The sequence below is a fragment of the Protopterus annectens genome, chromosome 8.part0 (assembly GCF_019279795.1).
Source record: "Protopterus annectens isolate FY-2018-M chromosome 8.part0, PAN1.0, whole genome shotgun sequence".
Lineage (NCBI taxonomy): Eukaryota > Metazoa > Chordata > Ceratodontiformes > Protopteridae > Protopterus > Protopterus annectens.
The window spans coordinates 1496792798-1496816030 of record NC_056741.1 but is presented as its reverse complement, the minus strand read 5'-3'; the positions used below and the strand labels follow the sequence as shown (position 1 = coordinate 1496816030).

General features: G+C 45.3%; 1 protein-coding gene across 3 annotated transcripts in view; it reads left to right on the top strand.

The window, feature by feature from the left end:
* APLP2 (amyloid beta precursor like protein 2) overlaps nt 1–23233 on the top strand; it is a 1432335-nt gene that overhangs the window by 867821 nt on the left and 541281 nt on the right. For all 3 annotated transcript variants that reach the window (XM_044081082.1, XM_044081081.1, XM_044081080.1), the window contains one exon: nt 22486–22585. In XM_044081082.1, coding sequence (XP_043937017.1) covers nt 22486–22585 — 100 coding nt within the window. The remainder of the gene's footprint in view (nt 1–22485; nt 22586–23233) is intronic.

Below are 23233 nucleotides of genomic sequence, written 5' to 3'. Positions count from 1 at the left end.
TCTAGTGTGGCTCGTAACCAAACCATCCATTTGCCAACTTTTTATCCAAACCCCCAGAATAAAGGGGAGAAACGTCTGGATTCTTTGGACATACACAGGCAGCTATGCTTCTACTTGGACAAAGCAAAAGCTTTCAGGAAAACTGAGCAACTGTTTGTAGCATATGCTGCAGCATCACAGGGCAAGGCTATCTCAAAGCAGACTATATCCAAATGGATAGGACACTGTATTCGTTACTGCTACACACAGCATGGAAAATCAGTCCCAAATACCATTAGGCCACATTCCAACAGGGCAACAGCCACTTCAACAGCCTTTCTCAGAGGAGTACAAGGAAATTTTGGAGGCTGTAACTTGGGAGTTCAGTGCACACCTTTAACAAGCATTACCACCTGCCTCTTTAGTCTAACTCCAGAGCAGGATTTGCCACTACAGTTCTTCAGGGCCTCATAGCCAATCCTAACTTTTTATAGACCAGCCACCCAACCTTAGCTTTGGGATTCTACCCAAGTGTAATGACTGAAGCAGTGTAACACGATGAACATAGTACAGTTTTGTACCTACCATAAATGTAGATGTTCGAGTGTTCACACTGCTGCAGTCCAGGTTACCCTCCCTCCATCCCCTCTGAACCTAGATGGACTTATACCTTTCTATCCTATACAACCTTTGTGGTGTATTTGCTTGTAACTGAAGGTATTGTTTTGATTTTATATGTATATTTTTTATTAGCAATATGTATTGCCTACCTATTGGGGGCACCTGACATCTGGGGCAAGAAAAACTGAAGATAATGGCGTCGGATGGATCTTGTATACCCCTGGCACACTGACATCAGGGAAGAAGCGACCACAACAGACACCGGACCAAGACTTTGGAACTCTGGCCGACTACGGGGACCGCCTGACGACAGGATAACCCAAGTGTAATGACTGCAGCAGTGTGAACACTCTAACATCTACATTTATGCTAGGTACAAAACTGTACTTTACAGGTTCCACTTTAACACTCTGCCAAGGTTAAAAGGAATGCCAAATCTGCCACCAAATCAATGGGCATAGGCTCAAAAACAAATTACAGCACTCATGGATATGAGAGCTATTCAAAAGGTGCCACCACAGGAGCAAGGACAAGGATTCTACTCAAGACTCTTTCTGGTTCCCAGGAAGGACAGAGCCTGGAGGTCCATTCTGGATCTTTCTTCTCTAAACACTTAACTGGATGTTCCGAAATTCAAAATGTTGACACTACAGCAGCTTCTTCCCATGCTGGGCAAGAAAGCTTGGCTCGTGACTTTGGACCTCAAGGAGGCATACCTGCATGTCCCTATTGGACAAAACTGCAGAAGATACCTCAGATTCATAGCTGGTTCAATGCACTATCAATTCTCTGCACTGCCCTTTGTGAAGACCCTGGGTGCAGTAGATAAGCCAAAGTGCCTGGCACCAGTAATTGCATTTTGCAGACAGAAAGGAATTCAAATTTATCCGTACCTGGACCGACTGCCTGATTCAAGCAGAGAACAAAGACATTCTTGTAAAGCATCTGGCATTTATAAAAAAGTTAAGTTGCCTGGGGTACACAGTAAATGAAAATAAATCAAAACTAGTGCCCTCACAAGAGATGATATTCCTGGGTGCCAGCTTGAACACAACGGCCCAGATGGCTTATCTCACGCCAGACAAACAAGGACAACTGACTCAATACTTTCAGTTGATGGCAACAAAATCCCAACTCCCTGCAAGAAAAATTCTGCAGGCCTTGGGTTACATGGCATCTTACATACTACTAATTCCATATGCCAGACTGCATATGAGGAAACTACAATGGTAGCTAAAGAATGTATGGTCTCAACACTGCCAAAGTTTGGAAACAGTTATACCACTAATTCCTTGCCTTCAACAGGAGTTTCGATGGTGGGCTCAAGCTTGTCACCTCAACAAGGGACAGCCTTTTACTCGACCCACAGCCAGGCAAACACTGACAACAGATGCATCGGATTACGCCTGGGGAGCACACAAGGCAGGCAAATGTATTCAGGGCAAGTGGCCTGCAGAACAAAGGCATCTTCACATCAATCAAAAAGAGATGCTAGCTGTACAAAATGCCCTTATAGCTTTCAAGGACCTGCTGCATCCAAGACAACTACTACTAAAGACGGACAACACCGCAGATGTTCATCGTGTTACCCTGCTGCAGTCATCACACTTGGGTTATCCTGTCATCAGGCGGTCCCGCAGTCGGCCTGAATTCCAAAGTCTTGGTCCGGCGTCGGTTGCTGTCGTTTCTTCCCTGACGTCAGAGCGCCAGGGGTATATAGGAGGCATCTGACGTAATTTTTTTCAGTCTTTCTTGCCGCGCGGTGCCCGAAGCAGAAGCAGTTCGCAAGTGCCGGTCGGCCAACTCCTGAGATTTTCAAAGTCGAATTTCAGATCCGAAGTCTTCAATAAAGCGAAGTACCCCGTTGGGGAAACTTTTCTTGCCTCAGCGATATCAGAAAAAGTTAACAATTGTATTTCTTTTGGGAAGCAAATACCTCATAAGGATTTTCATTCTTATTGTATACCTTGCCTAGGCCTAGACCACGACGTCACTGGTTGTCGCTTTTGTGCTAGGTTCAATAAGCGTACTATAAAACTACGCTCTGATTTCGCACGACACTACGGTAGAAAATTTAATTATACTATGCCATCGGAGCAACCAACTACCGGCGTGCACAAAAAACGCAAAGATAATGACAGACTGCCTAGATCCAAGCCAGACTCAGAGGCCTTGACTATGCCGGTCTCTGGTTCACCAGTTTTCAGTGAGGCGCCTACGCAGCCCCTGGCCACCGCAGAATTGGAACCTCAGACTGCATCGGCTTCTCTGGCGGAGAGTTCTAGGCCGACGCAGCCGTTTTCTTAAGGCCCTACTGACGACATTATGGAAAGAGAAGCCAGTGCTGCAGAAACACCTTCGGTTTCTGAAGGTGTCTTCAGACCGACGCTCACCATAAAACCGTATCCTAAGCTTAAGACTCCTCTTAAACCTAAAAAGACTGCACTTCGGTCTCCAATGCTTAAAATGGCTGAAGATTTGATCTCTTTAATCAGGGGTTCCCATCCCCCACCCGATAAAAGACCTAGGCAAGAGGAAGATTATGCCTCCTCTGATCAAGTGTCCATTTCCTCGGGCTCCTCTGAGGAACAAGATTACTCCTTTCACCCTTATGAAGATTCTGATGCTGAGGATTCCATTCCCTCAGCCTCTCACCCTGAAGACTATTCCTTTGGGGAAACCTTACATACCATGAGGGAACATTTCCACTGGAAAGTTCAGGACTACTCCGACTCAAAGAAAAGGCTCAGAGAGTTTCTTTTACTCCCGCAGCACAGACCACTTGCTATCCCTCCAGTTTTAGACATTGTGGATGATGTTTACTTAGAATCTAGTCTAAATCCAGATTCTCTACCTCCTGCTCCAGCCAAACCAGATAGATATTATAGAGTGCCTGACTCCCACAAATTCCTTTACAAAAGCCCTGTTGCTGACCCAGAGACCATCTCCCAGGGTCCCAAGAGGGCTAAGGCTTCTCTGGCTAAATATCCGGTACCCTCGGAAAGGGACTCCAGAGCACTAGACAGGTGGGGAAAGAAGGTTTACACCTCAGCCACTCTAGCTATGAGAGCACTAAATTGTCAATTTCACATGCTTAAATACCAGCAATTCCTAATGTCTCAAATAAAACAAAAGATGAGCACACACCCTCAACAGTCTGAATTGAAGGAAATGCAGGATCTGTTGCATGCAGCTGAACTGGTGGGCAAACATACTTTACAATGTGGATTTGATTCTTTGGAAGCTTCCTGTGGAGCAGCTGTTAATGGGTCTGATGTTCTTCGTTCCACATTGCTGCAGTCCTTACTATTGGGTAGTCCGCTGTCCAGTCGGCCCGAATACCAGAGTATATGGCTGACGTCGGTCAGGGCGCATTAGACTGACGTCAGTACGTCAGGGTACTAATGCGCATGACCGACGTCATATCCTCAGTCTTTTTTGCCGCATGGTCCGATGCAGAAGCAGTTTTGCGAGTGCAGGTTGGCGTTCTGAAATATTTCCGAAACCGGAGTTTCAGACCGAATCAGAGTTGGCTAAGTAGCCCGTTGGGGAACATTTTGGTTTTTTCTTGCCTCAGTATTTAACCAGATGTCAGAAAAAGTGAATAACTGTATTTCTTGTGGGAAACAGATACCTCATAGGGATTACCATACCTTGTGTATACCTTGTTTAGGGCCTGAGCACGACGTTGTTGGATGCCGCTCTTGTGCTAGGTTTAACAAACGCACTGTTAAGAGGAGGTTAGACTGTGCCAGGTTAGTGTTTGGGAAGCGTTGCAATTATAAAATGCCGTCGGATGCTCCGACGCCCTTCGCCAAGAAGCGCAAGGATAAAACAGCGAAGCCTAGGGTTGATGAACCGGCAGTCCCGGACGTCGGTTCTTTAGAAGGCTCAGTGGAGCCAGAGGTTTTGCCAGGAGTTTCTATGGAGTCTCAGGCAGAAACTTTACTGTTACAGGATGTGCCTTCTCAGGAGGTAGGCCAGGCTGAGGGGGCTTCTCAGGTAACTGTTCTTCCCTCTCTTCCCAAGGTAGTTAGAGCCTCTCCTGCTGTTGCCAAAACTTCTTTGAGAGGTAGGCCAAGTTCAGCTTCAGTGGGGCTTCTCCTAGCATTTCGGGTTCTGTACCTAAGAAACATATGCTTAAGATGGCAGAAGATTTGATTACTATGATTAGAGGTTCTATGCCCCTCCTGATAAGAGGCCTAGGGTGGAACCGAGTTTGATAGTTTTGAACAGTGTTCAGAGGCTTCTGAGTCTTCTCACGGAAGATTTGCAGGAGTATCCTCCTTATTCTGATTCTGATGTGGATGATTCCACTCCTACAGCTTCTCCTCCTGAGGATTTCTCATTTTCAGAGACTCTGCATTCCATGAGGGAGCACTTTAAATGGGAAGGCCAGGATTACTCTGATTCTAGGAAAAGGCTTAGGGAATTCTTGTTTTTACCCCAGCATAGGCCCTTAGCTATACCTCCTGTGTTGAATGTGGTGGAAGATGTTTTTGCAGAGGCTTCCCTGAACCCTGACTCTTTACCTCCTGCTCCTGTTAAACCTGATAGGTACTATAGGGTGCCCGAAGCTCATAAGTATTTGTTTAAGAGTCCTAGGGCGGACCCAGAAACTGTTTCTCAGGGGCCTAAAGGTGTTAAGGCCTCTGTGGTTAAAAATCCTGTTCCCACTGATAAAGAGGCAAGAGCTTTGGATAGGTGGGGAAAGAAAGTGTATACTTCTTCCACTCTAGCCATGAGAGCGTTGAATTGTCAGTTTCACATGCTAAAATATCAAAATTATCTCCTTTCACAATTGAAATCTAAGGTGGATGCTTTAGCGGAAGGTATTGAGTGTAAAGAGTTGCTGGATTTGGTTCATGTGTCTGAACAAGTGGGTAAGCATTCTTTGCAATGTGGTTTTGATGCTGTACAGGCCTCCTCGAGGGTGGCTGCCACTAGTTCTGTTCTTCGCAGGCATGCCTGGTTGAGGGATCAGAATTGCTGAGCATGTTAAGACAAGGATTTTGGATGCTCCTTTACAGTCTGATGTGTTGTTTGGTTCGCCTGTGGAAGCAGTTTTAAAGAAAATGGAGGACAAAGCTAAGTCTATGCAAACTGTTAAAGATTTTTGCAGGTGCAGCCACCCGGTTTAGTAGAAATTGGCCTGCTAAGGGGTGGACATATCCTGCTTATGATTCCCAGTCTAAGGGTAGGTCTAGACGTGGTAGGGGCAGAGCTCAAGGTTCTTTTAGGCCTAGAACAGGGAGTTCACCTGCTCAGACTTCTGGTGAGGGCAGGGGTCAGTCCTTCGTAAACAGACCCAATGACCTGCCTTTTCAGCTGCCAGTAGATTCTCGTCTGGCAGCTCCTTTGGGAGGAAGACTGTCTCTTTTCAAAGAAAATTGGGATTTAATTACTCAAGACAGATGGGTGTTGGATATCATTCACCACGGTTACAGGTTTTATTTCCATACATTGCCCCTTTCAGAGGCATGCCAGGCGTTCCTCCTCCACAAAGAAAAGAGGCTCACAAGCAAATTTCTCAGTTACTCCAGATGGGGGCCATTCAGCCAGTCCCTGTATCAGAAAGGGGCCTAGGATTTTATTCTCGCCTGTTCCTAGTACCAAAGAAGGGGAACACGTGGAGACCAATTTTGGATTTCTCTCCTCAACACTTATCTGGACATTCCCAAGTTCAAGATGTTGACGTTACAACAGCTTTTACCTCTGCTGGGCAAAGATCACTGGATGGTAACTTTAGATCTCAAGGAAGCTTACCTTCATGTGCCTATAAGGCTAAGTTACAGGAAGTATCTGCGGTTTCGAGCTGGAAATTCTCATTATCAGTTCTCTGCATTGCCCTTTGGCTTATCTACTGCCCAGAGTATTCACAAAGGTTCTGGCTCCAGTGATAGCTTACTTCAGGCTACAAGGAATTCAAATCTATCCTTACTTGGACGACTGCCTGATTCTGGCTCAAGAAAAGGAAGATCTTCTACAGCATCTGGAATATGTTATAGCAGTGCTAAGATGCCTAGGGTATTCTGTGAACGAAATAAAGTCCAGTCTAGTACCCTCTCAAGACATGTGCTTTCTGGGTGTGAGACTGAATACAGCAGCCCAGATGGCCTTTTAACCCCGGACAAACAAAAGAGTCTATCACTTTACTTCCATCAACTATCTCATCAGTCCGTGCTGACTGCAAGGACAGTCCTTCAAGCATTAGGGTTCATGGCATCTTGTATTCTGGTGCTTCCCAATGCCAAACTGCATATGAGGAAGCTACAATGGTATCTCAAAATGTATGGACACAGCACTGCCAGGATTTGGACACTGTCATTCAAATAATACCTTGCCTTCAAAAAGAATTTTGTGGTGGGCTCAGGAATGTCACCTAAACAAGGGACTCTCTGTGACCCGGCCAGAGGCGAGTCAGATTTTAACGACAGATGCCTCGGACATTGCTTGGGGAGCTCATCTAAATGGAAAGTGGATACAAGACAAGTGGCCTGCCAGACTACAGCATCTACATATCAACATGAAGGAGATGTTAGCAGTCCAGTTTGCATTAATGGCTTTCAAGGAGTTACTTCTTCCAGGGCAGGTGTTGATTCTAACAGACAACACAACTGTCATGTGGTACATCAACAAGCAAGGGGAACACATTCTTATCCTCTATGCAGGCAAGCAATGATTTTATGGGAGACTGCTAAGCTTGCAATTAACTCTTCAGGCAAGGTTTCTGCCAGGAGCACAGAACTCCTTAGCAGATGTGTTAAGCAGACAAATCATGGATCCCCACGAGTGGAAACTGGATCTTCATGTATTTCAGAAATTGACAGTGTCATGGGGAACTCCAGACATAGATCTGTTCGCTTCTCCACTAAACCACCAGCTGCCAAAGTTTTGCACAAAGGGGTTTCATCACACAGCTTGGAAAGTGGATGCTCTGTCTTTCAGTTGGAAAAACCTTCATGTGTATGCCTTTCCACCTCTGCCTCTTCTTCCAAAGGTGCTATTAAAAGTCAGACAAGACAAGCCAAGGATGATTTTGATAGCTCCAGATTGGCCTCGGCAACACTGGTACCCACTACTAAGGAGTCTGGTAAGGAAGCCTCCATGGCCTTTACCTTTGATTCCTCATCTGTTATCTCAGAAGGACGGTCATCTGCTCAATGTCAAGCTTCACTCTCTTCATCTAACAGCCTGGCATATTCTGTGTTGAAACACAGCAGGTCTCAACTTCCTCAACAAGTTTTAAATGTGATTATGGAAGCTAGAAGACCTAGTACAAGGAAAGTGTACAGAAAAATGGAAGAGATTTTTATTTTGGAGTACAGCAAAGAATTTGGAGATTTCTGAGCCTAATTTGAGTGTGGCTCTTCAATATCTTACTGAGTTATTGGACAAAGGTTTGTCCTTCTCTTCCATTAAGATTCATGCTGCAGCAATTTCAGCTCACTATGATTGTGACCCACCATTGTTTTCGCATCCTTTGTTCAAGCAGTTTCTTAGAGGGCAAAGAATATAAGACCCCCACGTAGAGCTCCTACTCCTGCTTGGGATCTCAATTTTGTGTTGGAAAAACTTACTCTACAACCTTTTGAGCCTGCGGCTACTGCTGAATTGAAATACTTGTCATGGAAGACTGCTTTTCTGTTGGCTATTACTTCTGCAAGAAGGGTGTCTGAGTTGCAGGCCCTTATGGCAGTAGAGCCCTTTTGATTTTCCATAAGGATAGGGTATCATTACGCACTAATCCTTCCTTTATGCCTAAGGTGGTTTCTAGTGTGGCTTTAAACCAAACTATTCATTTGCCTACTTTTTATGCAGACCCCCAAAATAAAGGGGAAAAGATTTTGCACACTTTAGATGTACACAGGCAATTGCGTTATTATTTAAGCAGGACTAAGGATTTTAGGCAGTCTCAGCAGTTGTTTGTTTCTTTTGCTTTGAGTTCAAGAGGGCAAGCCAGTGTCAAAACAAACTATTTCTAGGTGGATTGGGTTTTGCATTGCATTTTGTTATTCCCATCATGGCAAGGAGATTCCAGCTGGGATTAGGCCTCATTCCACTAGGGCTACTGCCACTTCAACAGCATTTCTAAGGGGTGGCAACTAAGGATATTTTGGAGGCAGCTACTTGGAGTTCAGTGCATACTTTCTCTAAGCATTATCACCTTCCTATCTACTCTAAGTCTAGGGCTGGTTTTGCCACAGCTGTTTTGCAAGGCATGTTGTCAGCTCCTACTTCTTTATGATTTGCCAGCCTCCCTTACCTCTGCTTTGGGATTCTACCCAATAGTAAGGACTGCAGCAATGTGGAACGAAGAACATAGTACAGTTTTGTACCTACCATAAATGTAGATGTTCGAGGATCCACATTGCTGCAGTCCAATTTACCTCCCTCCTTCCCTCTGTGTTTAGGGTTGGTTGTGTAGGTGAGGTTATATGTTGCTATTTTTGTATATATATTTTTGTATATATTGTACACCTTTTGGTGCAGGTATTTTGGGCCTTGTCTTTTTAGGGTCTTCTGACATCTGGGGCAAGAAAAGACTGAGGATATGACGTCGGTCATGCGCATTAGTACCCTGACGTACTGACGTCAGTCTAATGCGCCCTGACCGACGTCAGCCATATACTCTGGTATTCGGGCCGACTGGACAGCGGACTTCCCAATAGTAAGGACTGCAGCAATGTGGATCCTCGAACATCTACATTTATGGTAGGTACAAAACTGTACTTTATACGTAGGCATGCTTGGTTAAAGGAACAAACTCTGCCTGATCATGTTAAAGCAAAGTTACTAGATGCTCCCTTACAACAGGATGTCCTATTTGCGGCTAAAGCAGAAGTCTTAAAGAAAATTGAGGATAAGGCAAAAGATTTCTTACAGGTCCAGCCCCCACGCTTCAGCAGAAATTGGCCAACAAAAAATTGGTCCTTTCCAGCTACTGACAGACCGCAGAGGGGTAAATATAGACGCCCAAGAGGCAGAGGACAAGCACAAACCCATTACAAACCTCGACAGTAGGGCACTGCAACACAGAAGGGAGGAGAAGACAGGTCCCAAACTACCAGAAGGCAAACACAATGAATTAAACCTCAAAGTGCCAAGCAAAACTCTCTTGGCAGAACCCTTGGGAGGAAAATTAGCACTTTTTACAGACAACTGGCACATCGTCACAAAGGACAAATGGGTCCTAGACATTATTTCACAAGGATACAGATTCCATTTCCACACCTTGCCAACGATAAGAGGAATGCCAAACCTGCCACAAAATCAATGGGCAGAGGCACAAAAACAAATTACAGCTCTCATGGACATGAGAGCCATTCAGTTGGTACCTACACAGGAGCAAGGCCAAGGATTTTACTCAAGGCTCTTCCTAGTCCCCGGAAAGGACAATGCTTGGAGACCCATTCTGGACCTTTCAATTCTAAACACCTTCTTACAAGTACCCAAATTCAAGATGCTAACACTACAGCAGCTTCTTCCCATGTTGGGCAAGAAAGCATGGCTAGTAACGTTGGACCTCAAGGAGGCATACCTGCATGTCCCTATCAGACAAAATTGCAGAAGATACCTCAGTTTCATTGCAGGTTCAACCCATTACCAATTCTCTGCACTGCCTTTTGGCTTATCCACTTGCGCCCAGGGTCTTCACAAAATGCCTGGCACCAGTAATTGCATACTGCAGACAAAGAGGAATTCAAATATACTCATACCTGGACGACTGCCTCATCCAAGCAGAAAGCAAGGACATCCTCTTACAACAACTGGCTTTTGTAAAATACCTTCTAAGTTGCCTAGGGTACACAGTAAACGAAAAGAAATCAAAACTAGTACCCTCGCAAAATATGACATTCCTGGGTGCCAGCTTGAATGCAACGGCCCAGATGGCTCATCTGACGCCAGACAAACAACTACAGCTGACTCAATACTTCAAGACAATGGGAACAAAGACCCAACTCCTTGCAAGAAAAATTCTGCAGGCCTTGGGCTTCATGGCATCTTGCATACTACTAATACCATTTGCAAAACTGCATATGAGGAAATTACAGTGGTACCTAAAAAGTGTATGGACTCAACACGGCCACATCTTGAACACAATGATATCTCTCATTCGCTGCCTTCAACAAGAGTTTCTATGGTGGTCACAGGCATGTCACCTCAACAAGGGTCAGACTTTCACCTTGCCCCCAGCCAGGCAAACTATGACAACAGATGCATCAGACTATGCCTGGGGGGCACACATGGCAGGACGGTGCGTTCAAGGCATATGGACTGCAGATCAAAGGAACCTGCACATCAATCAAAAAGAAATGCTAGCTGTACAGAATGCCCTGACAGCCTTCAAGGACCTCTTACATCCAGGACAGCTTGCAATAAGGACGGTCAACACCACAGTAATGTGGTACATAAAACAAGGGGATGCACACTCCTACCCTCTATGCAGGCAAGCAATGACCTTGTGGAACACAGCACTGGCTTACCAAGTTCAGCTACAAGCTCAACTCCTGCCAGGGAAAAAGAACACGTTTGCAGACGACCTAAGAAGAAACATCATGGATCCCCACGAGTGGAAACTGGATCCACAAGTATTTGCAATGATAACTCAAAAATGGGGGCACCCAGACATAGACCTGTTTGCCAGCCCCCTAAACTATCGGCTAACAAAATTTTGTACAAGGACATTTCACCAACAAGCTTGGAAAGTGGACGCACTCATTCATTTGGAAAAACCTGGCAGTATATGCCTTCCCTCCATTGCCCCTTCTCACAAAGGAGCTGCCAAAAGTCAGGATGGAGAGACCCAGAATGATACTGACGGCCCCAGACTGGCCACGCCAGCACTGGTACCCACTACTAAGGAATATGACTTGGATTTTTCCACAAATTACTCATTTGCTCACACAGCAAGACAGTCAGATTCTCCACAGCCAGCTCAAAACCTTAAATTTGGCTGCTTGGCGAATCTCCTAAGCAACCAGCCAGCTCCTCTTCCTCAAGCTGTTATGGATGTTATTCTGGAAGCCAGGAGGCCCAGCACCAGGAAGGCCTACTTGGACAAATGGAAAAGGTTTTGCGCCTGGAGCCAAGCTAAAGGCCAAAATACCCTTCAGCCACACATACCTCAGATTCTACAGTATTTAACTGAGATGTTACACAAAGGACTTTCTTTTTCATCTATTAAAATCCTCACCTCAGCTATTTCAGCCCACTACAACATGGATCCCCCCTTATTTTCACATCCGCTTCTAAGACAGTTTCTCAGAGGGGCCAAAAACATTAGGCCCCCCAGGAGAGCACCTACACCAACCTGGGACCTCAATTTTGTTCTGGAAAAACTTACGCTACCTCCTTTTGAACCAGCTTTCTCAGCTGACTTAGTTTATATCATGGAAGACTGCCCTGCTGCTAGCAATAACTTCAGCCAGAAGGGTCTCGGAGCTTCAGGCACTAATGGCAGTAGAGTCTTCCATCATTTTTCATCAAGACAGAGTTTCTCTACGAACTAACCCCTCCTTTATGCCTAAGGTGGTATCCAGTGTGGCTCTAAACCAAACCATCCATTTACCCACCTTCTTTCCAAATCCACAGAACAAAGGAGAAAGACTCCTGCACTCCTTGGACATTCACAGGCAACTACGTTACTACTTGGATAAAACTAAGCTTTTCAGAAAATCTGACCAGCTTTTTGTATCCTATGCTGCAGCTTCACAAGGAAAGGCTATATCAAAACAGACCATTTCCAAATGGATAGGACATTGCATTCGTTTTTACTACACCCTCCATGGAAAACCAGTTCCTGCAAGCATACGGCCCCACTCTACCAGGGCAGCAGCTACATCTACAGCCTTCCTCAGGGGGGTACCAACCAAGGATATTTTGGAAGCTGCAACTTGGAGTTCAGTACACACCTTCACCAAACACTATCACTTACCACTTTACTCTAAGACTAGAGCTGGCTTCGCCACTGCAGTTCTACAGGGCCTTCTAGCCTCCTCTAACCCTGTTTGACTCCACCTCCCATCCTTAGCTTTGGGATTCTACCCAAGTGTGATGACTGCAGCAGGGTAACACGATGAACATAGTACAGTTTTGTACCTACCATAAATGTAGATGTTCGAGTGTATATCCTGCTGCAGTCCAGGTTACCCTCCCTCCATCCCCTCTGACCTGACTAACTAAAACCTTTCTACGCCTTAAAATCTGATACTACCTTTGTGGTGTATTTGCTTATAGCTGTAGGGGTGTTTTGTTTGTGCTAAACAATTATGATTGGTACTATCTTCTGACCACCATTTTGGGGGGGCACCTGACATCTGGGGCAAGAAAAACTGAAGAAAATGTCATCGGATGCCTCCTATATACCCCTGGCGCTCTGACGTCAGGGAAGAAGCATCAGCAAACGACACCGGACCAAGACTTTGGAATTCAGGCCGACTGTGGGGACCGCCTGGCGACAGGATAACCCAATTGTGATGATTGCAGCAGGGTATACACTCGAACATCTACATTTATGGTAGGTACAAAACTGTACTTTATGTGGTACATAAACAAGCAAGGGGGCACTCACTCCTACCCCCTCTGCAGACAAGCCATGACCTTGTGGAACACAGCTCTAAACTATGAAGTTCATCTGCAAGCACAATTCCTGCCAGGAGAGAAAAACACACTGGCAGACGACTTAAGCAGAAACTTCTTGGATCCCAACGAATGAGAATGGAATCCACAAATATTCAGAATGATAACATAAATGGTGGAGCCCGGACATAGATCTGATGTCCTTCAAGGATGCATCTGCAGTCATCACATATGGGTTGTCCTGCCTCAGGCAGCCCTTCGGTCGGCTGGATTCCAAAGTCTAGGTCCGGCATCGGCTGATGTCGCCCTTTCCCCGACGTCAGAGCGCCTGGAGTATAAAAGCGTCAGCCGACGCCATCTTCCTCAGTCTTTCTTGCCGTGTGGTGCCCGAAGCAGAAGCAGTTCGCAAGTGCCGGTCGGCCAGCTCCTGTAATTCAGCTACCAAAGACTTCAAAAAGCTAAGTACCCCGTTGGGGACTCTTTCTTGCCTCAGCCGATGTCAGATAAAGTTAATAATTGCTTAACTTGTGGGAAACAAATACAAGGATTTCCACTCTTACTGCCTCCCCTGCCTAGGCCCAGACCACGACGTCTCGGCCTGTTCAGCCTGTGCTTCCTTCAACCAACGCACTCTTAGACGTCGGGCGGAGTTTGCAGAGGAATTTTTTGGGGCTAGTTTTTCGTACAATATGCCGTCGGAGACTCCGACTTCACATTTAATTAAGAAACGGAAGGACAAGGACCAACACACGCGGTCTGCGGTTTCGGCTGAAACCACGGCCAGGCCTACCAAGAGTGTCTCGGTCTCTGTTGAAACAGAGTCCTTGGTACTTCCAACCACCGAAACCGCTCAACCGACTACCTCTGCCCCGGAGGCCCCGGCTGAGTCTGTTATTGAATTTCCAACAGAAACTGGTGTCCTGGAACCTTCCGACACCATTCCTTTAGACAAAACTACACCAGCACGTAGTGCAGCCAGGCCTCCTGCATCCATGTCCATTAAGGCATTCTGTAGGGCTAAAGCTGCTAAACTCTCAAAAGCTTTGCCTCCCAAGGTTATCCCTCAGGGACACACTACAGGTTCACAGATTCTAAGCTTAGCAGAGGACCTTATCTCCTTAATTAGGGGCTCTCAGCCTCATCCGGACAGGGGCTCTCAACCTCCTCCAGACAAAAGGCCCAGGGTTGAGCCCTCTGATGGCTCTACTCTCTCGGACCACCAGGAGGAGGCTTTTTCGGCCTACGAGGATTCTGATGCTGAGGAATCTATTCCCTCGGCCTCCCCTCCTGAAGAGTTTTCCTTTGGGGAGACACTTCACACTATGAGAGAGCATTTCCAATGGCAGGGCCAAGAATTCTCTGATTCCAGGAAGAGATTAAGGACTTTCTTGCATTTGCCTCAGCATAGACCTTTGGCTATTCCTCCTGTTTTGAATGTCATTGATGATGTGTACTCTGAGTCTAGCACAACCTCTGATTCTCTCCCTCCGGCTCCTGTCAAACCCGATAGGTACTACAGGGTCCCGGACTCGCATCTTTTCCTATACAAGGCCCACTCTGCTGATCCAGAGACTATTTCCCAGGGCCCTAAAGGGGTTGCAGCTGCCACTACTAAAAATCCTCTCCCCTCTGAGAGGGAGTCCAGAGCTTTAGAGAGATGGGGTAAAAAAGTGTATACTTCTGCTACTCTTTGTATGAGGGCATTAAATTGTCAATTTCATATGATACAGTACCAAGAGTATTTGTTAGATGAATTGCATAAAAAACTGTCTTCACCTGAACCCCTAGATCGCAAATCACTTCAGGATCCGGTACATTACTCCCAACAGGTTAGCAACCATTTCTTGCAATGTGGTTATGATGCATTGGAAGCTTCATGTAGGTCAGCTATGACAGGCGCAGTCATATGTAGGCATGCTTGGCTGAAAGAACAATCTCTGCCAGACCATGTTAAAGCAAAGCTTCTGGATGCTCCACTGGAAAAGCAAAAGTTATTTGGCTCCATGGCTCAGGAGGTCCTAAAGAAATTTGAAGAAAAGGCAAAATCTGTACAAACAGTCAAAGATTTTCTCCAAGTCCAACCACCAAGATTCAGCAGGAATTGGCCTTCCAAGAATTGGTCCTTTCCAGACACACAGAGGTTTCAGAGAGGCAAGAACAGGCGTGCCAGAGGTAGAGGGCAAGCTAAAGGCTCCTACAGAGGACGTCAATGGCAGCCTCCCAACCAGAGAGGTAATGCAGGACCTACAACTGCTGCACAAGGACAGGCTCAATGACTTTACTTTGACACCGCCAACCAGGGCTCAGTTGGAAGCACCCTTGGGCGGAAAGCTTTCTTTATTCTCAGAAAATTGGCACAGTATTACAAGGGACAAATGGACACTATAAATAATAGACAAAGGATACAGGTTCCATTTTCACACATTACCAAAAAAAAAAGGCGTGCCAGACCTGCCACCGAATCAAAGGGCAGAGGCTTTGAAACAAATCTCCAGCTTAATGCAAATGAAAGCTATAGAAAAGGTTCCTCTCTCAGAATAAGGCCAAGGATTTTATTCCAGACTTTTCCTTGTTCCAAGAAAAGAAAAGCAATGGAGGCCTATTCTCGACTTGTCCGCACTGAATACTTATCTCATTGTGCCAAAGTTCAAGATGCTGACTCTACAGCAACTCCTTCCCATGCTGGGCAAGGGGTCTTGGCTGGTAACTCTAGACCTCAAGGAGGCATACCTGCATGTCCCTATCAGACAAAGTTGCAGAAGACACCTCAGATTTCTTGCAGGTTCAGAGCATTATCAATTCTCAGCATTGCCCTTTGGCTTATCTACTGTGCCCAGAGTATTCACGAAATGCCTGGCATCAGTAATTGCACACTGCAGACTTCAGGGGATTCAAATATACCCATATCTGGACGACTTCCTTATACAAGCGGACAGCCAACAAACTTTGGTAAAACACTTGAATTATGCCATTCACCTACTTCAGGCCTTGGGATTTACAGTCAACATTCACAAATCAAGACTTGTACCATCCCAAAGAATAACCTTTCTGGGTGCGAATCTAGATACAACCACCCAAATGGCTTTCCTCACAGAAGAAAAACAAAGTCAACTACCAGATTACTTCAAAAATCTGACAAGACAAACTCAGCTGACTGCAAGGAAAATCCTGCAGGCCCTGGGTTACATGGCTTCTTGCATCCTTCTGATTCCACAAGCAAGGCTACATATGAGGAAACTACAATGGTACCTAAGGAGTTTATGGACTCAGCACAGCCACAGCTTGGAAACTTTGATACCACTCATTCCATGCCTTCAAAAGGAATTTCTGTGGTGGTCTCAAGCAAGCCAGTCAAACAGGGGTCTGCCCTTCAGCAAACCAATAGCCAGCCAAACCATTACAACGGACGCTTCAGACCACGGATGGGGAGCGCACATGGAGGGCAGATGCATTCAAGGTATATGGTCACAAAAAGGGCTACGCATGCACATAAACCAAAAGGAAATGCTGGCAGTGATACATGAAGTCGAAGCCTTCAAACCCTTTCTGCATCAAGGCCACCTACTAATAAGGACAGACAGCACCACAGTTATGTGGTACATAAGCAAGGAGGCACCCATTCCTATCCTCTTTGCAGACTGGCAATGAATCTATGGGAACTTTCCTTGAAACTCAACATAGAGCTGCAATCCCAGTTTGTGCCAGGAAAAGACAATATACTGGCGGACAGCTTAAGCAGAAATACCATGGATGCACACGAATGGATGCACCCAGACATCTTTCTACAGATAACGCAATCATGGGGGAGTCCGGACATAGATCTTTTTGCTTCCCCCCACAATCATCAGCTGAAGAAATTCTGCTCAAGGACATACCACCCACAAGCATGGAAAGTGGACGCCCTCTCTTTCAGCTGGAGAACTCTAACAGTGTATGCATTTCCACTTCTCCCATTAATGACCAAGGTCTTACTGAAGATCAGGACAGAGCAGCCAAAAGTGATTCTGATAGCTCCGGACTGGCCAAGACAACACTGATAGTACCCACTGTTAAAGAGCATGTCACGCACGAAACCATGGCCTCTTCCTCAATGGCCACTTCTCCTGACACAGCACAATTACAAAACTCTGCATTCCAACCTGAAAACCTTGCAACTAACAGCCTGGAAAATACCTTGACTCCTCCTCAGGATAAGCTATCCCAGAGAGTGAAGGATATCATCATGGAAGCTCGCCGGCCTTCCACAAGAAAGGCATATTCAGCAAAATGGAAAAGATTTCACACTTGGAACACCACAAAGGGCCTAGATGCGACAGAGATGAACATGGCACATATCCTGGAATACTTGCCAGAAATGTTCCACAATGGCCTGTCTTACTCTTCCATTAAAATTCATGCTTCAGCAATTCCAGCAGAGTACAATACTGATCCACCTGTCTTCTCTCATCCTCTCCTAAGGCAGTTTCTAAGAGGAATTAAAAACATCAATCCTCCAAGGAAACCACTGCCTACTTGGGACTTTAACTTCGTGTATGAAAAACTAACACTGCCTCCCTTTGAACCAGCAGCATCTGCAGAACTACAGTTCCTGTCTTGGAAGACTGCCTTCCTTCTGGCCATAACCTCAGCAAGAAGAGTATCTGAGTTACAGGCCCTCATGGCAGTACAGCCATTTCTTATTTTTCATCAGGACAGAGTCTCATTGAGAACCAATCCTGCATTTATGCCAAAGGTGGTATCCAGGGTCTCATTAAACCAAGCTATTCACTTGCCTACCTTCTTTCCAAATCCACAAAACAAAGGGGAGAAACTTCTGCACACGCTGGACGTACACAGACAGCTGCGCTACTACTTGGACAGAACTAAAAGTTACAGAAAAACTGACCAGCTGTTGGTAGCATATGCTGCTGGTGCACAAGGAAAAGCAATTTCCAAACAGACAATTTCAAAATGGATAGGCAATTGCATTCGTTTTTGTTACTCCTTTCATGGAAAAACTGTGCCAGCTAACATTAGACCGCATTCCTCTAGAGCCACAGCCACCTCCACAGCCTTCTTAAGAGGGGTGGCTACCAAGGACATTTTGGAAGCTGCTACATGGAGCTCCGTGCATACATTTTCCAAGCATTACAATTTACCTTTATATTCCAGATCCAGAGCAGGCTTTGCTACGGCAGTCCTGCAGGGCATTTTAGCTACACCATCCTTTACATAGATCCTCCACCCCCAGATTGGCTATGGTATTCTACCCATATGTGATGACTGCAGATGCATCCTTGAAGGACATAGTACAGTTTTGTACCTACCATAAATGTAGATGTCCGATAGGTATGCATCTGCAGTCAGGTTTACCCTCCCTCCTTCTCCTCTGTGGTATTTCTTGGGTGTTTATCCCTCTTATAGCTAGCTGGGGTTATCTATTATGGTGTATTTGTTTTTATTTTACTGTGCATGTTTGGAATTTTTTGTATTTCTCCAAATTTAGCCTTCCTTAGAGGGCACCTGGCATCTGGGGCAAGAAAAACTGAGGAAGATGTCGTCGGCTGACGCTTTTATACCCCAGGTGCTCTGACGTTGGGGAAAGGGCGACATCAGCCGACGCCGGACCCAGACTTTGGAATCCGGCCGACCGAAGGGCTGCCTGAGGCAAGACAAACCCATATGTGATGACTGCAGATGCATACCTATCGGACATCTACATTTATGGTAGGTACAAAACTGTACTTTTGCATCCCCAATGAACTGCCAACTACAGAAATTCTGCACAAGGCGTTACCATCCAGAAGCATGGAAAGTGTTTGCCTTCTCATTCAGCTGGAAAACCCTACAAGTATATGCCTTCCCACCACTATCTCTCCTGCCAAAGGTACTCATAAAAGCCAGGCAAGAAGAGCCAAAGATGATCCTGATTGCACCATACTGGCCACACCAGCACTGGTGCCAAATCTTAAAGAACTTAGCACAAGGACCATCCTGGATTTTACCTCAAATCCCACATCTGCTGACTCAGCACAACAATCGGATACTACACAGCCAGCTAAAGTCCTTAAACCTAGCTGCATGGAAGATTATTTAGTCAAGAAAGCTGCCTCTCTCCAAATCTGTTATGGATGTCATTCTGCAGGCCAGAAGGCCTAGTACCAGGAAAGCCTATTCGGATAAATGGAAGAGATTCTGTGCCTGGAACCAGGCTCACAACCTTGACCCTCTTGTCCCAAACATTCCTCAGATACTACAATATTTAACTGAGATGCTGGACAGAGGCCTCCTCTTCTCATCCATCAAGATCAACGTCTCTGCCATCTCTGCTCATTACAACACGGATCCACCAATTTTCCCTAATCCATTGCTAAGACAATACCTCAGAGGGGCTAAAAACATAAGACCGCCCTGTAGAGCACCTACTCCAACTTGGGACCTCAACTTTGTTTTTGGAAAAATTTACTTTACCTCCTTTTGAGCCAGCTAACACAGCAGAATTAGAATATATCTCTTGGAAAACTGCTCTGCTCCTGGCAATAACATCAGCACAAAGAGTTTCAGAATTACAGGCACTAATGGCAGTGGAACATTTCCTCATTTTCCACCAGGACAGGGTGTCTAAGCACTAACCCTACGTTTATGCCAAAGGTGGTATCCAGTGTGGCTCTAAACCAAACTATTCATTTGCCAACTTTTTATCCAAAACCACAGAATAAAGGGGAGAGACTACTGCATTCTTTGGACATTCACAGGCAGTTATGCTTCTACTTGGACAAAACCAAAGCTTTCAGAAAATCTGAGCAATTATTGGTAGCATATGCTGCAGGAGCACAGGGAAAAGTAATTTCAAAACAGACTATTTCAAAATGGATAGGACATTGTATACGTTTCTGCTATACACACCATGGGAAACCTGTACCTAGCAGCATTAGATCTCACTCCAACAGGGCAACAGCCACTTCAACTGCCTACCTCAGAGGAGTACCTACCGAGGATATTTTGGAAGCAGCAACTTGGAGTTCTGTGCATACCTTCACCAAGCATTACCATCTGCCGCTATACTCTATATCCAGAGCTGGCTTCGCCACTGCAGTGCTGCAGGGCCTTATAGCCACCCCTAATTCCTTCTAGAACCAGCCACCCTACCTCAGCTTTGGGATTCTACCCAAGTGTAATGACTGCAGCAGTGTAACACGATGAACATAGTACAGTTTTGTACCTACCATAAATGTAGATGTTCGAGTGTATATACTGCTGCAGTCCAGGTTACCCTCCCTCCTTCCCCTCTTACTTGCTGGTACCTATCTGTCTTCTACCCTTTACTAACTATGGGGAGTGTTTGCTGGTAGCTGAAAGTTGTTTACTTTTCTTATGTATGTTTTATTAGCAATTTGAATTGCCTACCTATTTGGGGGCACCTGAGATCTGGGGCAAGAAAAATTGAAGAAAATGGCCTCGGCTGCATCTTATTTACCCCTGTCGCATTGACGTCAGGGAGGAGGCGACAGCAACAGACGCCGGACCAAGACTTTGGAACTCAGGCCAACTGGGGAACCACCTGACGGCAAGATAACCCAAGTGTAATGACTGCAGCAGTGTATACACTCTAACATCTACATTTATGGTAGGTACAAAACTGTACTTAATGCACAGGACTGCAACAGTGAACCCACTTGAACATCTTTTTTGGAAAATTGTCAGCAAACTTTTACTGTCCACTTTCTGTAACCAGTTAGTATTGGAGTCCTTGTATTCCTTAAATAACTGTAACTTATTTATAGCTTGAATCTCCTGGAAGGGCACCTGCAATGACTTCTCTGAATTGCTACAGTCATTCCAGGAACTAGCTGCTTTCTTTTGTTAGGCCATGCTACTGTGCATCACTGACAGCTCTGTTCTGTTGTCCTTCTCCATATTTCTTGTGTTGCAACTCATATGCTTTCCACTTCCACTGGCCATTCAAACAAAACCTTGTACAGGGGATTTCCCCCTTTGGGTGTGAGGTACAAGGTGAGGTTGAGGTCTCCAAGTGAGAGAAAAGCAAAGAAGGATAAAATGGATCTGGGGTCTGGATCCAAAAGAATGATCTTCATGCAATTTTTTCTTGTGAGCCAGCTACATCCAGAATCAACAGCTGAAAGTAGCAGTAGGTGCACCTGACCAAAGATAAATGTAATGCAAGATTTTGTGAAAGCTAAAAAGGTGAGCAGAGAAGTCAGATAATCTGTTGTCTGTGTGTGTGTGTGTGTGTGTGTGTGTGTGTGTGTGTGTGTGTGTGTGTGTGTGTGTGTGTGTGTGTGTGTGTGTGTGTGTGTCTGTGTGTGTGTCTGTGTGTGTGTCTGTGTCTGTGTGTGTGTGTGTGTCTGTGTGTGTGTCTGTGTGTGTGTCTGTGTGTGTGTCTGTCTGTGTGTCTGTCTGTGTGTGTGTCTGTCTGTGTGTGTGTCTGTCTGTGTGTGTCTGTCTGTGTGTGTGTCTGTCTGTGTGTGTGTCTGTCTGTGTCTATGTCTGTCTGTGTGTCTGTCTGTGTGTGTGTCTGTCTGTGTGTGTCTGTCTGTGTGTCTGTGTGTGTGTCTGTGTGTGTGTCTGTCTGTGTGTCTGTGTGTCTGTGTGTCTGTGTGTGTCTGTGTGTCTGTCTGTGTGTGTCTGTCTGTGTGTCTGTCTGTGTGTGTCTGTCTGTGTGTCTGTCTGTGTGTGTCTGTCTGTGTGTGTCTGTCTGTGTCTGTCTGTCTGTGTGTGTGTCTGTCTGTGTGTGTGTGTCTGTCTGTGTGTGTGTGTCTGTCTGTGTGTGTGTGTCTGTCTGTGTGTCTGTCTGTGTGTGTGTCTGTCTCTGTTTGTCTGTCTGTGTGTGTGATACAGAGACAGACATTTTAAGGGTTATTTTAAAGGGAAGGAAAAGCAGAATCTGTAAAGGATGCCATGCTTGTATGTAGTTTGTTACTTTGCTTACAACATCCAAATGTGATGAGCTAAAAGTCAGTATTGTATTGTTGTGGAGGTTACACCTGCTTAAAACAGATGCTACCAGGAAGTACATTAACTTTTAGTTTGCATAGTTAGCAGTATTGTCTCACATTAGAGTGGTGTTATATTTTAAAGCAATTCAAGTCAGCATTTTCTTCTGGTGTTAGAAAGATATGTAATGGGATTATAATGGTTGATTCACATTATTCGTATCCCTGAGCTAGAAATGTTCCGTTTTCAGTATATCATGTTGTCACTAATAAGACTGCTTTTTCAGTGCATTGTTCTTATTCAGCACACACATTGTTCCTTCAGATGAATGACACCTTTTCTGAATGTATTTATTTTTGTGCTTCTCAGGTAATGACACACCTCCGTGTTATTGAGGAGAGGATGAATCAGAGCCTGTCTCTACTGTACAAGGTGCCTTATGTAGCAGAAGAAATCAAGGATGAAATCGGTTAGTACCAGATAGTCTTTTTTTTTTTTCCCCCTTTACTCTGGGGATGTAGCGTAGGGTCATCATTTAACATTTAGAGCTGTTGCAGTGTCTTGTGAACCTTGGTTTTTCATATTCACTGATCTTGAAATTTAATAGTTGATTTACGCATCTCCTTCCTGATACCAGTGTAACAGAGCAAATGATGACCTACTAGTCTTTCTGTGACTGTAGTACCTAGGTAATGGTAAAATGTGAGCATGGATATCTCATTAAATGATGCAGTAAGTTTTATAGCCGTTAGTCCATGCTTTTCTCATTATTCATGTATTTATTTTGCCTTTGTATGTTATCTCTTAACCAAAGATATCCTTCGTAGGAGTCTTTGTTGCAGAGCGATTCCTTCCTCATCAGAGTTTGTCACAAAAGTTCGGCTCGACCAAGTCTTCAAGCCTTGGGGTCAGTGTCAGCAGCCATAATTCTTCCCCTGGCAAGATACCTTATGAAAATTCTCCAGTAGATGCTAGCATTCCAGTGGTCAAGGCGTTATCAGAAGATGTCCTTTCAAATAAGGATCACACAGGCATATACAAGAAGTATGATGATGGATAAGGTCAGACTAGCTTTTACAGGGCTGTCCATTCTCCCTCAGTCCAAAGCCATAGTGAC